The 13,265-nt window shown below is 37.5% G+C and overlaps 1 protein-coding gene across 2 annotated transcripts in view; it reads right to left on the bottom strand.

Moving 5' to 3' along the window:
* The window catches only part of rsrc2 (arginine/serine-rich coiled-coil 2), a 28,290-nt gene that overhangs the window by 5,347 nt on the left and 9,678 nt on the right, over positions 1–13,265 (bottom strand). Inside the window, exons 4-8 of one of the 2 annotated variants that reach the window (XM_079815496.1) lie at positions 8,750–8,925; positions 8,489–8,641; positions 8,274–8,390; positions 2,063–2,139; positions 1,713–1,969 (exon numbers count right to left, since the gene is read on the bottom strand). In XM_079815496.1, coding sequence (XP_079671622.1) covers positions 1,713–1,969; positions 2,063–2,139; positions 8,274–8,390; positions 8,489–8,641; positions 8,750–8,925 — 780 coding nt within the window. The remainder of the gene's footprint in view (positions 1–1,712; positions 1,970–2,062; positions 2,140–8,273; positions 8,391–8,488; positions 8,642–8,749; positions 8,926–13,265) is intronic. The other variant, XM_079815497.1, reaches the window with a different exon arrangement.

Here is a 13,265-nt window from a genome sequence, read left to right as displayed (position 1 = left end):
AACTTGACGCGCCTTACCAAGTTTAATAACAAGAACAAACTGTGTTAAATAAAATTTGAAGTAAAAAGGTATTCGTCCTACAGTGTTTTTTATACTTTCCCACAGTAAAGGATGTGAATAGTTATAATAGACTTAATTATAAGCAAACGAAAGGAAGAAACGTTTATAATCCCCTGCGAACATGGGTGCGACGTGAGTGAAGTTTTTGTGAAAAGAAACGAGATAGATGTCCATGTCCATTGGGATAAAATGGACTAGGCCTATTGTTCAAATTCACGGAAAATCGAGTGACCATATCCAGATTGCAAAACAGAATGAAAAAGTGCAATCTGACCATTATTTCCTTTCTAGGCTAAACAAAGCTTTGCGCTTCACTCCTGTGGTATTCACGTGAAACAGCTTCACATACAAAACACTGGGTTAGTAAAATAACGAAGTTATTTTCTTAAAAAGTAGAAAATAGTATTTATGTAAAGAGATATATTAAAATAAAAAGAGCTCAACTCTTAAGTGGAAGGAACCTATTTTTCCCCCTCACGTGCAACCTAGCAGATGAATCATTATTTGGGTTAGTAAAAATAACGAAATTTGGTTTTAAGAGAATAGTATATATGTAAAGATATATAGTATATTATCTACCTATTTACCTAATTCCGGTTCTTCAAAGCTTACGGATTCAGTGTATTTTCGTTTTGTCATCTTAATTTGGTAATTATTTAAGTGAAAATATTTAGTGTAGGCCTATATATTTTATTAATTTTATTTATATTTTATCTGATCTATAGATCTATAGGCTGTTTGCACGTTCGACCAGCGGGGCGCGCATAGTGCAAGCCTAGGGTTCGGGTTCGGTGGAAATAAATTCTGAGGTTCGGCAGAAACCGAACCCAGTCAAAAAGCCCAATATTCGGCCGAATCCGAACCCGAACCCTGGATTCGGTGCATCCCTAAAAATATCTTCATTTGTGCTGTGAAAATGAAGGAGTCTTATTGGTTTGGAACAAAATGAGCATGTGTAATTGATGACAATTTTCATTTTTGGGTGAACTATCTATTTAAACCAGTATTACATTTTATTGTTCTATAGCACCCTAAGTGGCCTAGCCTTGCGTAATTGTCAAATTCCATTTAATTTGTATGTGCACTTACAAAGATGACACCCCCCACATAATAATAATGATGTATAATGTAATAAACAGAACAATTAATGACCCATCCAAACAATTTAACGGATACCACGATATAACTTGGCAACAACCCTATGTGTTAAAATCCAATTCTTACACGGCTCTGTGGAATACTTGATTCTGATTGGTCAATCGCGTCATCCAGTGGCATGTTATTTTCAGAGAACTGCTAAAAACCGTTATCACGGGCATAGGTTATATGATAACAAACGGGTGCAATTTTAAAACGGTTTCATCTCAAATCAATATCTCTTATCCCCATAATTATTTTTTATGTGGTGAAATGCCATGTAATAAGTGGTATAACTGCACCGTATCCCTTAAATGTCCATCCAGTTTGAACTTGCGCTTGCTAGCAACTGCTTTCTTCACAAAAGCGTTGTGTTTAAAGAGCTAATAAAATATTTAGTCTATCAATATTCTATGTCTAATTATTTATGTGGCACGTAGCCATTTAATAAGCTGGATAATGTACATCCAGCCGGTTATGGCTGATGCATTATCCCTTACATAACTTGTCCTCACCCCTTCTTTCTTCCCCTGCCACAACCTTTTCCTCTTCTTTTCCTGCTCGGCAAACTTCATTGGGTTGACCGCTGAGGGATTGTAGTAGCTTGGCACAGCAATGCCAGTCTCTGCCAGCGTCTTGGCCTGAAGCGCTGCCATCTGAGCAGCCATTGCGATCTGGGGAGTGACCTGTGTGCCAGAGGCAAGCAGCGCTGCGACGTTCAGGGCTGGACTGGGTGCAGCGGTGACCGGATCACACAACAGTGGAGCAGCTGCTGTTGGGGAGACAACCAACAAACCATCAGATGGAGTGGGACAGATGTGAAGCCATTACGCCAATAGCACGCCAACATGTGGCAGTCACTTGCCTGCTGCTTGCTCTTGTTGCCGTTTTTCCAACAACTCCTTTTCTTTCTGTTCTTGAAGCTTCTTTGCCCTCTCCAACCTAGGAGTGTGAAGTGAATGTGTTTACTGAACATGAAGACTAGAAAGCAGTTCAAACGTCACTAATCAACTAGTTGGATACTTTAGGTGGTTTTCACACTGGGCAAGTTTGCTGCGGTCCAAATCGGAGTGTGATTATTCCCGGCACCACCGCCGTGTTGGTGTGCTTTCAGACACATTGGATTCTATAGAACAGTGGTGCATTTCCATTCATTTTGCATTACAAACGGGCATGGCGAGCACAATGCAGATCACACGGTTTTTTTTTTCATTTGGCTCTTTATGCGCAAGACAAGACGTAATTCAATAGATGTCTAGGGGAAGGTGGCTTTATGCTGTTCGCAAAGTCTTTTTGTTGAGGAGACAGCGGAGCAATTCATTAGCAACTCCGATTACATTTGCATGCTCAAGTCATAACCACTGTCATCCCTTACGCACATCTCCTGGACCTAGTGAGGTCACTGTCAGCTAAAACGCATGTGCAAGTTATGTAACATTGACACACCCAAGTCATTTACATCACATAACATGTTTCCATCCACTTGAATTTTGGGATATTGTATAAAAAAAACTATATAAATGCTGGATGGAAATGCCAAGATGTGCATAAATGTAAAAAACAATGCACATTAAAAACGTTTGCACTTTTTTCTGATTATTTTATCCAATAAGACGACATGTGCATAAACTACAAGTGGAAACATTCACTGAATGAATCCCTCGATGCACAACTAAAAGCTCAGGGGACTTTGCCTCAACAGAGGATGTGATTGGATGACTGGACTAAACCAGCGGATCAGTTTCATTGCACAGCATCTCAAATTTACAAAAAGCCCTTCTAGGGACAAGTGTTGCGAATTAGCCTTTGGCTATAAACACTATGATGCTGGCATGGAATTGCTTAAAAGAAGATAATCTGTTTACTGTATCTGTCCCTATTAATTAAACTATAAATAAAACAAAAATGTTGGTGTGCTCATTCTGAAATGCCTGAGCCAAAGTCTGTCATCAGAATAATTTGGTATAATGACCTCCCAGAAGCATGATTGTGTTCTCCAACTGAACGCAAGACAACATGAAATCGTTTATTGTGTTGGGTCGGTGTGCTCTGAGGCTCAAGTGATGTATGATGTGTGAAAAAAGAGCCACAGTTTCTTCCCCGATTGCAGCAGCTTCCAATACAGATATTTTGCACCAATTTAGCAGGAAGTGAGAGTTTTGTTCTCTTAAACACGTGGAATGGAAATGCTGCTTTATTCGCAAACGTTCTATGTCATTTGCCAATTTTGCGCACAAGTTAAATTCGCAACTTTGGATGGAAAAATAGCTGTAGTCTCAGGTTCAACGCCACAGCTTGCCTCCTGATCTGCATGTCAGCTTTCACATAACTAATCTGTCATGCAAACCGTGCTCTTTATCAGACTAAATTGCCAGTGTGAAAGCCTGCTCATTGTACTAACAGTCAGCATGTTAAAACACGCTCAAAAAAGTTGTTTCTTAAAAGGAACACACCAACTTTATAGCTTATTCACCACATCCCCCAGAGTTAGATAAGTTCATACATACCATTCTCATCTCCGTGAGTGCCATAACTCTGTCTGACGCACCCACTGCTAGCCTAGCTTAGCACAAAGACTGGAGGTAAACGGCTCCAGCTAGCCTACTGCTCAATAAGTGTCAAAAGAACGGCAACATTTTCCTATTGACATGTTGTGATGGGTGTAGTTACATTGTGTACTAAGACCGACGGAAAATGAAAAGTTGCGATTTTCTAGACTGATATGGCTAGGAACTATTCTCTCATTCCTGCGTAATGATCGAGGAACTTTGCTGCCGTACCATGAGTTCAATGGCGCAATGATATTACGCAGCGGCTGAAAATAGTCCCCAGCGCTCCCTGTGCAAGCAGGTTGTCACGTTGGTGAAGTTGACGGAAGTTAACCTATTTTCAGGCACTGTGTAATATTATTGCGCATTATTTAGTCACTTATTGAGCAGTAGGCTAGCTGGAGCCGTTTACCTACAGTCTTTGTGCTAAGCTAGGCTAGCGGTGGGTGCGTCAGACAGAGTTATGGCACTCACGGAGATGAGAATGGTATGTATGGACTTATCTAAATACGGTGAATAAACTAAAGTCCCAAAAAGTCGGCGTGTTCCTTTAATTTGTCTCTACTTCAACAAATGTCAAAGCAATGATTGGTTTCTGTTAGCAGTGTTCACTGAAGTATGCAGAGACTACAGGTTTGTGAGGTGTTGTTGAGATAGTAAATTTGCTTATATATTATTTTAATAAACTGGGGTCGGATTCACGAATATCTTAAGTTGGTAAAATTCTTAGTGCAATTCTTGAAAAAAAGGGTTAGTTCACTCACAAATTAAAATCCTGTCATTAATTACTCGCCGTCATGTCGTTCCTTCGTTCATCTTCGGAACACAAATAAAGATCTTTCAGATGAAATCCGAGAGCTCGACCCCTCCATAAACAGCAATTGAATTACCACTTTCAAGGTCCAGAAAGGTAGTAAAGACATTGTTAAACAGGCTAGAAGAAATCGTTATTTTATTTGTTTTTTGTGCACAAAGGATTCTCGTCGCTTCATAAAATTAAGATTGAACCATTATAGTTACACGGATGATTTTAACAATGACTTTACTCTTTACTACCTTTCTGGACCTTGAAAGTGGTATTTCAATTGCTGTTTATGGATGGGTCGAGCTCTCGGATTTAATCAAAAATAACTTCATTTGTGCTCTGAAGATGAACAAAGGTCTTACGGGTTTGGAACGACATGAGGGTGAGGAATTAATGACAGAATTTTTTGGGTGAACTATCCCTTTAAGAAGCTCTGAATATTTTCTTAAGAACATCCTTAACTTTTGTTTTACTTAAGAAGGCAATGAAAGGGTGTTATGCTGTGTTATTTGATTGAAAGGTGGGTATAGCTGAAGACTCACTGAATGAAAAACACCCCGCAGATTACCGTAGAAATCATAATAAGCATGCAGACTATTTTTGTTGTGACTGGCTTGTCGGGAGTTTATCACTCAGCGTTGTGTTTTTACTGCGCCGTGTTAAGTTAAAATCATTATTTTAAAAGAGCCCGTCTCAAGATGCAGAGGTTATTCCCATTCATCTGTGCTCCGTCTTTCTTGCGCGCTCTCTAGAGTGAGAGACATCCCTCGCTCGTCTACTCGTACTAGTTACAATATGTATTATACTTAGCTAGCGTTGTGTTGTAATGCTTAATATTTCAAACAACCCAATAAATTAATTAACCATCTAACATTTGGGTATTTAAGACAGGTTGGAGGTTATCCTAACTTCATGGTGATTTTTAAGAACATTCGGTAACACTATTTTACAGTGTCATTGTTACATATGTTACATGTACTTACCATAGTAATAACAGTAAATTATGCATAATTACATGTAACTAACCCTCAACCAAACCCTAATCGTAACCATATAATAAGTTCATGTAGTTAATTAATATTACTCAGTACTTAAATATATAATTACGCTGTAACAATGACACCTTAAAATAAAGCATAACCAAACATTCTTTACATGAATATGAATACTTCTTAAATCTTAAGAAAGAAAAAAAAGATGAGAACATTCTTAAGAAATGTTTTTGGGAATACAAAATATTCTTCTTTTTTTCTCCAAGTTGAAAAAATAAGAAGAAATTGACAGTTATGAAGAATTTTATTCTAAAGACTGTTTCGTGAATCCGGCCCCTGTTTTAGTAAATAGCTAGAGTAGAAATCCAAACGATTCTGACAATATTTCTGATCAAACAGTTATAACCTTTTCTGGGAGAATATATACACATACACACAGTATACAACAAAAGTGAGTAAACCTGCTTTAATTCTAGTTTGACAAATAGATTATTTCCTCTCATGAACAATCAAAATCAAACACTTGCACCAACAAGGATTAATCTTAAATCTAGATTAAATCAAGGTTAATCTAATAATTCTGTTGCACCAAACCTTGTTTAAAAATAAGCAGGTTTACATTTAAACCATCATTTTGATCCTGGATTGAATTTGTATTTAAAATAATCCTGTTACTTCATAACTTTAAACTCAGATTTAAATCTCAATAGACCCTTTTCACAGACTGTGATGACGCGTTTTAACGGTCATCAATATCGTAAATCCTGCAACGTTTTTTGTATTATCATTTAAAAAAATATATATGTATATTAATAACACTAATACTTTGTTTTAATTACTTTTGCATCAAATTACAATAAAAAAGTTACCGCTGCTGTGAGGGTGTTTAGTAATAGCGTCTATGGGAGTGATGGTAAAAATGAACATATTTCTCTCTTTTGACTGCGTTATCAATCTCACTCTATTTTTTCCCTCTTTTTGAAAGTTGTGAAATCACTACTGTGGCGATTTTCTTTTGCTATGTGAGCAAATGGGCACACAAAAAAAAATATTTAATGTATTCTCTCATTCACAGCTATAATATTTAACCCAACTATGACGACTTCCGCTCTGAGAAACCCGGAAATGTGAAAAGGGTCTATTAGGGATTCATTTTAAATTTACAGGTGAGGTGGTTTAAATTAAATAAAGTGCACCTACAATTAAAATATGTGGATGACTGAACAGAGATAGAAACAGTGGGTGTGTCATCAGGTCTTAGAGAGGTGTTTATTACAAATGTGACCCTGGACCATAAAACCAGTCATAAGGGTAAGCATTTTTTGGTTTGTTAGGATCGGCCAAATATTGTCCTAGATACAACTATTTGAAAATCTGGAATCTGAGGGTTCAAAAAAGCAAAATTGAGAAAATCGCCTTTAAAGTTGTCCAAATGAAGTCCTTAGCAACGCTTATTACTAATAATAATAAATTGTTGATATATTTACGGTAGGAAATTTACAAAATATCTACATGGAACATGATCTTTACTTAATCTCCTAATGATTTTTGGCATAAAAGAAAAATCGATAATTTTGACCCATACAATGTATTGTTGGCTATTGCCACAAATATACCCGTGCGACTTATAACTGGTTTTGTGGTCCAGGGTCACATATAAATATTAAACAAAGCGAATTGAGCCGGCAGAGTGTGAGGTCGTGGCGGCCCGGAGCTTACGCTTCTCGTTGTTGGACAAAGAAAAGAAGAGAGTAATATATTTAGCATTTAACGAGAGCGGTGATGAGGCAAACGCTAATGATCGCTGCCACACCTCTCGTTTCTCATGCCCGCTCCATGCGTGACTGCTGGGCGGTGCTCAAACAGACAGGGCGGAGATGGTCACTTCGCCAATCATGCCAGTTGTTTTATCAAGTTACGCTACAATAATACTCCATTAATTGATACTGTACATTTCCAGGCTTATGAAATCCGCTACTTATGTCAGAGAGTGAGTTTCTGTAGGAGGAAATGGAATATTAAAATTTTTGCTGTCAATGGTAAATCCATCATGGCGGAGAAAATTCATCGTAAAAGGAGGTTTTAATCGCAGGTTAAATTCTAATCCCCGATTTGTCTGGGTTTAAAATTATGTGGCGCAACACAACTCGATTTAAAATAAAGCCTAGAGATCAACAAATCCTAGATTAGCTCTAAACTGTGCTTAATTGAATCCTTATTGGTGCAACCCACCCTTAAAATACAGGCCCCAAGGTACAAACTCAACAAAAGTGAGGTCACCTGTTCAACTTAGGAGTAATGCAATTACTGTGAGGTGATACAAGTCGACATGAAAAAAAGATGATGCAACCGTCTTTTCTTCCCTATTGTGACGTATATCGAGTGAAATGGCTTCTTGCACAAGAAAAAAAAAGGAAAAAAAATGTAGGGCTGGACTTGATTTTGTCTATTGGGAATTGATTGGATGGTTGTGGTTTGCTATTGGTGGATCTCATGTGAGTGACAGGTTGCCCCGCCCTCACACCAGTAAACACATCATCAGAGAAGAGAAGAGATGTCACTGCAAGAGGGAAGGGAAATTATTTTGATTAAAGATTATAAGGGCACATGAATTTTTGATTTCATGGTGACTAAGTGATATTGCACAGGTGTGTACTCACTTCTGTTATATACTGCGTATAAAATCCAAAAAGTTTAGTTTGTGCTTCCAGGCAACAGATGTCACTCTACCTTCTAGCCAATGCTTCCTGAGCATCCATGGCTGTGTTTCTACCCCTGAAGGTCACAGGGCTAACTGACCGACTGTGGCTTTTTCTCCGCGCTTTCTCTGTCCTCTTCTTCTTCTCCCTAGATAAAATCGGACCATCTCACGGTTTAAGCACAAATCAGCATTTTCATTCAGTTTCACTCACAAACAAAATCCCAAACACAAAATCTTTGTCCACCTGCTCTTGCTACGGCTCCTGCTGTGATGCCTGTGTTTGCCTCTGGAGTTGGATCGAGACCTGGCCCGTCTCTTTTTGTCACGACTCCTCGATCGCCTTTCCCCACTGCGTGAGCGAGATCTTCTTTTGTCCCAGTTTCGACCATGATGCCGTCTTCGGGAAAACATTCATTTAGCACATCTAAGCACACTAAGCCTTCACATACTGACTTTGTTGCATGAATGAAATCGAATCAAAACGACAAATGTCAAACGAAAATACCTTTCCTTTGAACGTGACCTCGACAGGCTTCTTGGTCTGGAGGACTTCTTGTCTTTTCTGCGATGTCGCTCCTCCCCGTCTTCGGACAGCCTGTCGCGTCCTTTATCTGACACCTCCATCTGCTCCTCTGATCCACTCTGACATTTCAGAGCTTTCTCAGAGTCTTTCTTCCGTGCCTGTTTTAAGAAGAATTGGTCTCTTTCAGGAAAATAGTGCAATAAAGAGAGTTAGTAAGTTGGTTTAACAACAAACTTGCCAAAATAATTCTGACAAGAAAAACACTATTTTAAATTACAAAAGCCCTTCCACCACCATCCGAGTGCAGCATGTACAGTTACATTTAATGAGTGCATTTAACCAGCACATTTACACCTAGTTCAGTACCAAAAAATAAAAATGGCACGGGAGATCTTGGTCTACACCAGAGGGCAAAACTTCATTCTGAGAATTCGACAGATTTAATTCATTTGAACCGGCATTTTCTTTTCTTGTTTTTCCTCTTACATAAAGTCAACATGAAATCCGAATGAACCCCATTTACTTGCATGTTCTGGTCTTACTCTGATTGACTTATCGGTCACATTATAGCTTTGGGATTTGTTGAGATGCTCTTGAGAGTGAATTTGAGCTAGCCGTGTAAATCGACTTGAAGCAGCGGGTGGTTCCTTTCGTAAAGTGCATTTAAATCATTTAATGAAGAGCTAGCTGTGGATTATCTGCCTTATACCATGATCATTTGCCGGCATTGACAACTTAAAGCTGTTATTGATGTTTGCAGCACAATATTTGACGGGAAGGGTAAAATTTATGGTTATTTTTGTCAGAAATGGCTCATTAGATCTAGCTTTCTGCCTGCTTTGAATCAGACACAATCCTTTATTTATTTATATTAAATATTTTATTCACCATTCTGTCATTTTTCATTGTCAGTCATTTCACCACATGTAATTTATGCTTATGCCAGAATTCTTCATTAATATTCAAAGTAGAAGCACTGTCAACGGGTTAATTAAAAATGTAAAATAAAATAAATTTATGGCACATACATGCACATTCATTCATTCAACTATTTTAAAAGACTGGAATAGGAGCGCCAACGCATGCAGCAATCCTTTTTAATCAGACAAATGTAATTCAAAAGGTATGAAATTTGATCAGTAAGAGAAAAACACTGTTAATGAGAAGACGAGCACTGGACTGCTGCAGGTTAGTGGGAAAATATAATTAATATTTTGAATGCACAGTTGGAAAGAAAATATATCTCTATAGGAACATTTCAGCAGGTTCAAGATAATTCATGTTATCAATTGACAGCCATATACCGCAGTAATAATCTGCATTCTCATGCATGTAGGTGCGCTGAACGCTGTTACCGAACAAACTCCTGAGCAGCAATAATTAGAACACGTAAGTAAGTTGTGCAAGTAGTCCATTGAGTCAATACAACATGAATAAATTAATTTTGATACAGAATACTATGTTTCGTTTAGAAATAGGGGTGGGACAAAATATCGATAAGGCAATATCTCGTAGTCCTCCTCCACGCGAAACAAGAATCGATATGCTGGCGCCAAATATCAGTATTTTAATCAATAAAATAAGGCGCTCTAAATAGATTTCCCTGCTCCCAGCATCGCTACTTCATGGCTCCTTGAGGTGGCACTCAACACATTAATGAAGGAAACGTGAACAAGTTAACTAGCCTAAGAAAAAGAGGTTTTTAATGGGATGGCGGACAGCAGTGTGAGTAAAATGATAGATGCTCCAGCCACGTTTAAGTCCAAAGTCTTGAAAACCTGCACTTAACCTTTTCACAGGAATTTTTATCGTGATGTGTCATTATAGAACTGTCTAGCAATATAATGATTATCGCAGAAAATGCTTTATCGTGATATAATAGGTATCGTGAGCCATGTATCGCATCGTATCGTGAGGTACCCTGTGATTCCCACCCCTATTTAGAAATGTCCCATTATGGAAGTAAATTGGGTCGGGAATGCGGTTTCATGTTGACTTTAAAGGTCATTTTACATGATACGAGAAAAACTTTTCTTGCAATCTTGCCAACTCTTATGTGTACAGGCACATTGCCATACATATAGGCAATGTAAAACACGGACGCGCAAGTGGTTAAAATGGTAACAATCAATGATGCCCGCTTGTGCAAGTGAACGAAAAAAATCCTATTTCTGAAATGATTACGGTTTAAACATTGCATCGTGTTTGAGTATTTATTCCTTTTAGGTGTAATGGCATTTATTTTTCCTTAAAATGTGTGGGTGTTCATTTGAGAAATGCAAAGATAATACTGCACTACAAAGGCAAAACAAAGTAACAACACCAAATGAAAAATGGCTTTAAAGAGCACCTATCATGGCATTTAAAATGTTCCAAATATTGTTTTAGAAGTCCCCAACAACAGTTTTGCATGCATGCAATGACAAAAAAGACTTTAGTTTTCTTATAATATGCATTTATTTTTACCTGTTTTGACAGCGATTCTCAAATGATTCCTTTAGTGATTCACTTTTCAAAACCCCGCCTTTACTTGACGCTAATCTGCTGTTATTGGTCCGATGACCCAGTCAGTTGTGATTGGTATAGTCTGTGCAGATATTTTCGGAAACGGAACGCCCATCAAAGTCTTATAGTGACAGGTAATTTGTTAATATGTGTCAGGAGTTATGAATATGAAAACCGCGTCTGTACCTTTTGATTGTAATATGAGCCTTAGTTGATCTCATTCATAAAAAAAACTCCTCTATTCTCCTCACGAAGACTCGCGACAAATCAACATCCCTCAGGGCTTTTAGTTCAAAAGTGTGCAGATGAGGAGACATATTGATAGATTCTCATATGTCTGTGTCAAATTTCTAAACAGAGGAGTATTTTTTATTCAATACTTCCTCAAAATGCGCAGATATAGCCTAATCATGAGCGATTGAGTCTCTAATGTGTTGTTTTCAATTCATACTGGCAGCCGGAGGGCGCTCTGTGCACATGTAGTCCATGTACAGACAGACGAAGAAGAACCATGTGCCATAATAGAAGTCCATAATAAAAGCTTCCTGAGATCGCGAAACATACATTTGACGACTAATAAACACTCAATCGCGGCGATGTATGGTTTGTCTTCAAGCCACTTAGTCTTCAAATGCTCATCCTTGGGCAGATTAAAAAAGTTTGCTTTTGAGTCGCACTTCAGAACACAGGATCTCGTCGCCATGATGTTTTCTAGTTTTCACTGGCATCTTGGAGCGCAATAAGTGGGCGTATCGTATTCAAATAACTTGACGTCATCTAGTCAGAGAAAAAGCTTCGGTCTTCTAACGATTCTTAAAAATGACTCAGAGTCGACTCTTACTTTTGAAAGAAAATAACTATATATACGGTGCACTGTCATATTTCAAACTATGCAGGATGTTTTTGTTCACTTAGATCTATGTTACACACTACATGAAAGGTAAATTTCAAAATTCCATGATAGGTGCTCTTTAAAGTTTGGGTTAGAGTGGATCTCAGTGACTGCAGCAGGGTTATTATCATTAACTATATTAAAAATATGGTAACACTATTTTAAGGTGACGTAATCATTACTACGTGTACTTACTATAGTAATAGCAGTAAATTATGCAAAACTACAAGTAACTAACCCTAAACCAAACCCTAATCCTATAGCAAATATATAGTTAATTAATATTATTTAGTACAATGTAAAATGTAACTACGTCACCAAATGTAACCAAGAATATTTCTATTAAATAAAACATAAATATTAGTTGAAAAACAATAAACTGAAATAAGTTTATGTTGTAGCACTAAAAATATTAACTGGAGATAAGACAAACTAAAATGGAAAGTAAAATAAATACAAATAAAATGACACATGAAAAGCACATGAAAACAAAATGACTACAAATGAAAGCTAATTAAAATATGAATAAAACAAATAAAAACTAAAATAACATGTACTGCAGTTTTCACACACAAATGTGAAATCACTGTGTTTAGGCTTTGTAGGGCAGAATAGGTTAACTAAATATTAAATCTAATGCAATTTGAATAAAGTAATCTCAGCAGCTGCGGTTGTACACAACAAAGTGGCATGATTCACGTGAATGAGCCTGTTCTACCTCCCATCGAAAAAGAACTCACGGGCACGGCGTACAGCGTAAAAAGCCAATTATGACCAAATTCATTTGAAAAAATTATTTTGCTGGTTTTAAAACAGATTATAATACTGTGCAAATCTGCATGCATTCACATGGGGAATGGCCATTTTCACTCAATTTCTCTCATTACAATTCTGAGCAGGTATCTACAAAAAAAGGGGTTGTGAGACAAAAAGATCTATTTATAGGCAAATAAGTTTAAATGACTGATAGTTACCTGTCCAGGTAGTAGGCATATAATTTTGCTATCTGTCAGCAGCGTCTTCTGTTCAGAGTGTCTCTTCGTGCATTAGCACGCTGAGTGTAATTTATTGTACAAATGTTATCATATGATCTAAAATACA

Source organism: Gobio gobio (genome assembly GCF_949357685.1).
Source record: "Gobio gobio genome assembly, chromosome: 4".
In the NCBI taxonomy this organism is placed as follows: domain Eukaryota; kingdom Metazoa; phylum Chordata; class Actinopteri; order Cypriniformes; family Gobionidae; genus Gobio; species Gobio gobio.
This window is presented reverse-complemented; position numbering and strand designations above follow the sequence as displayed.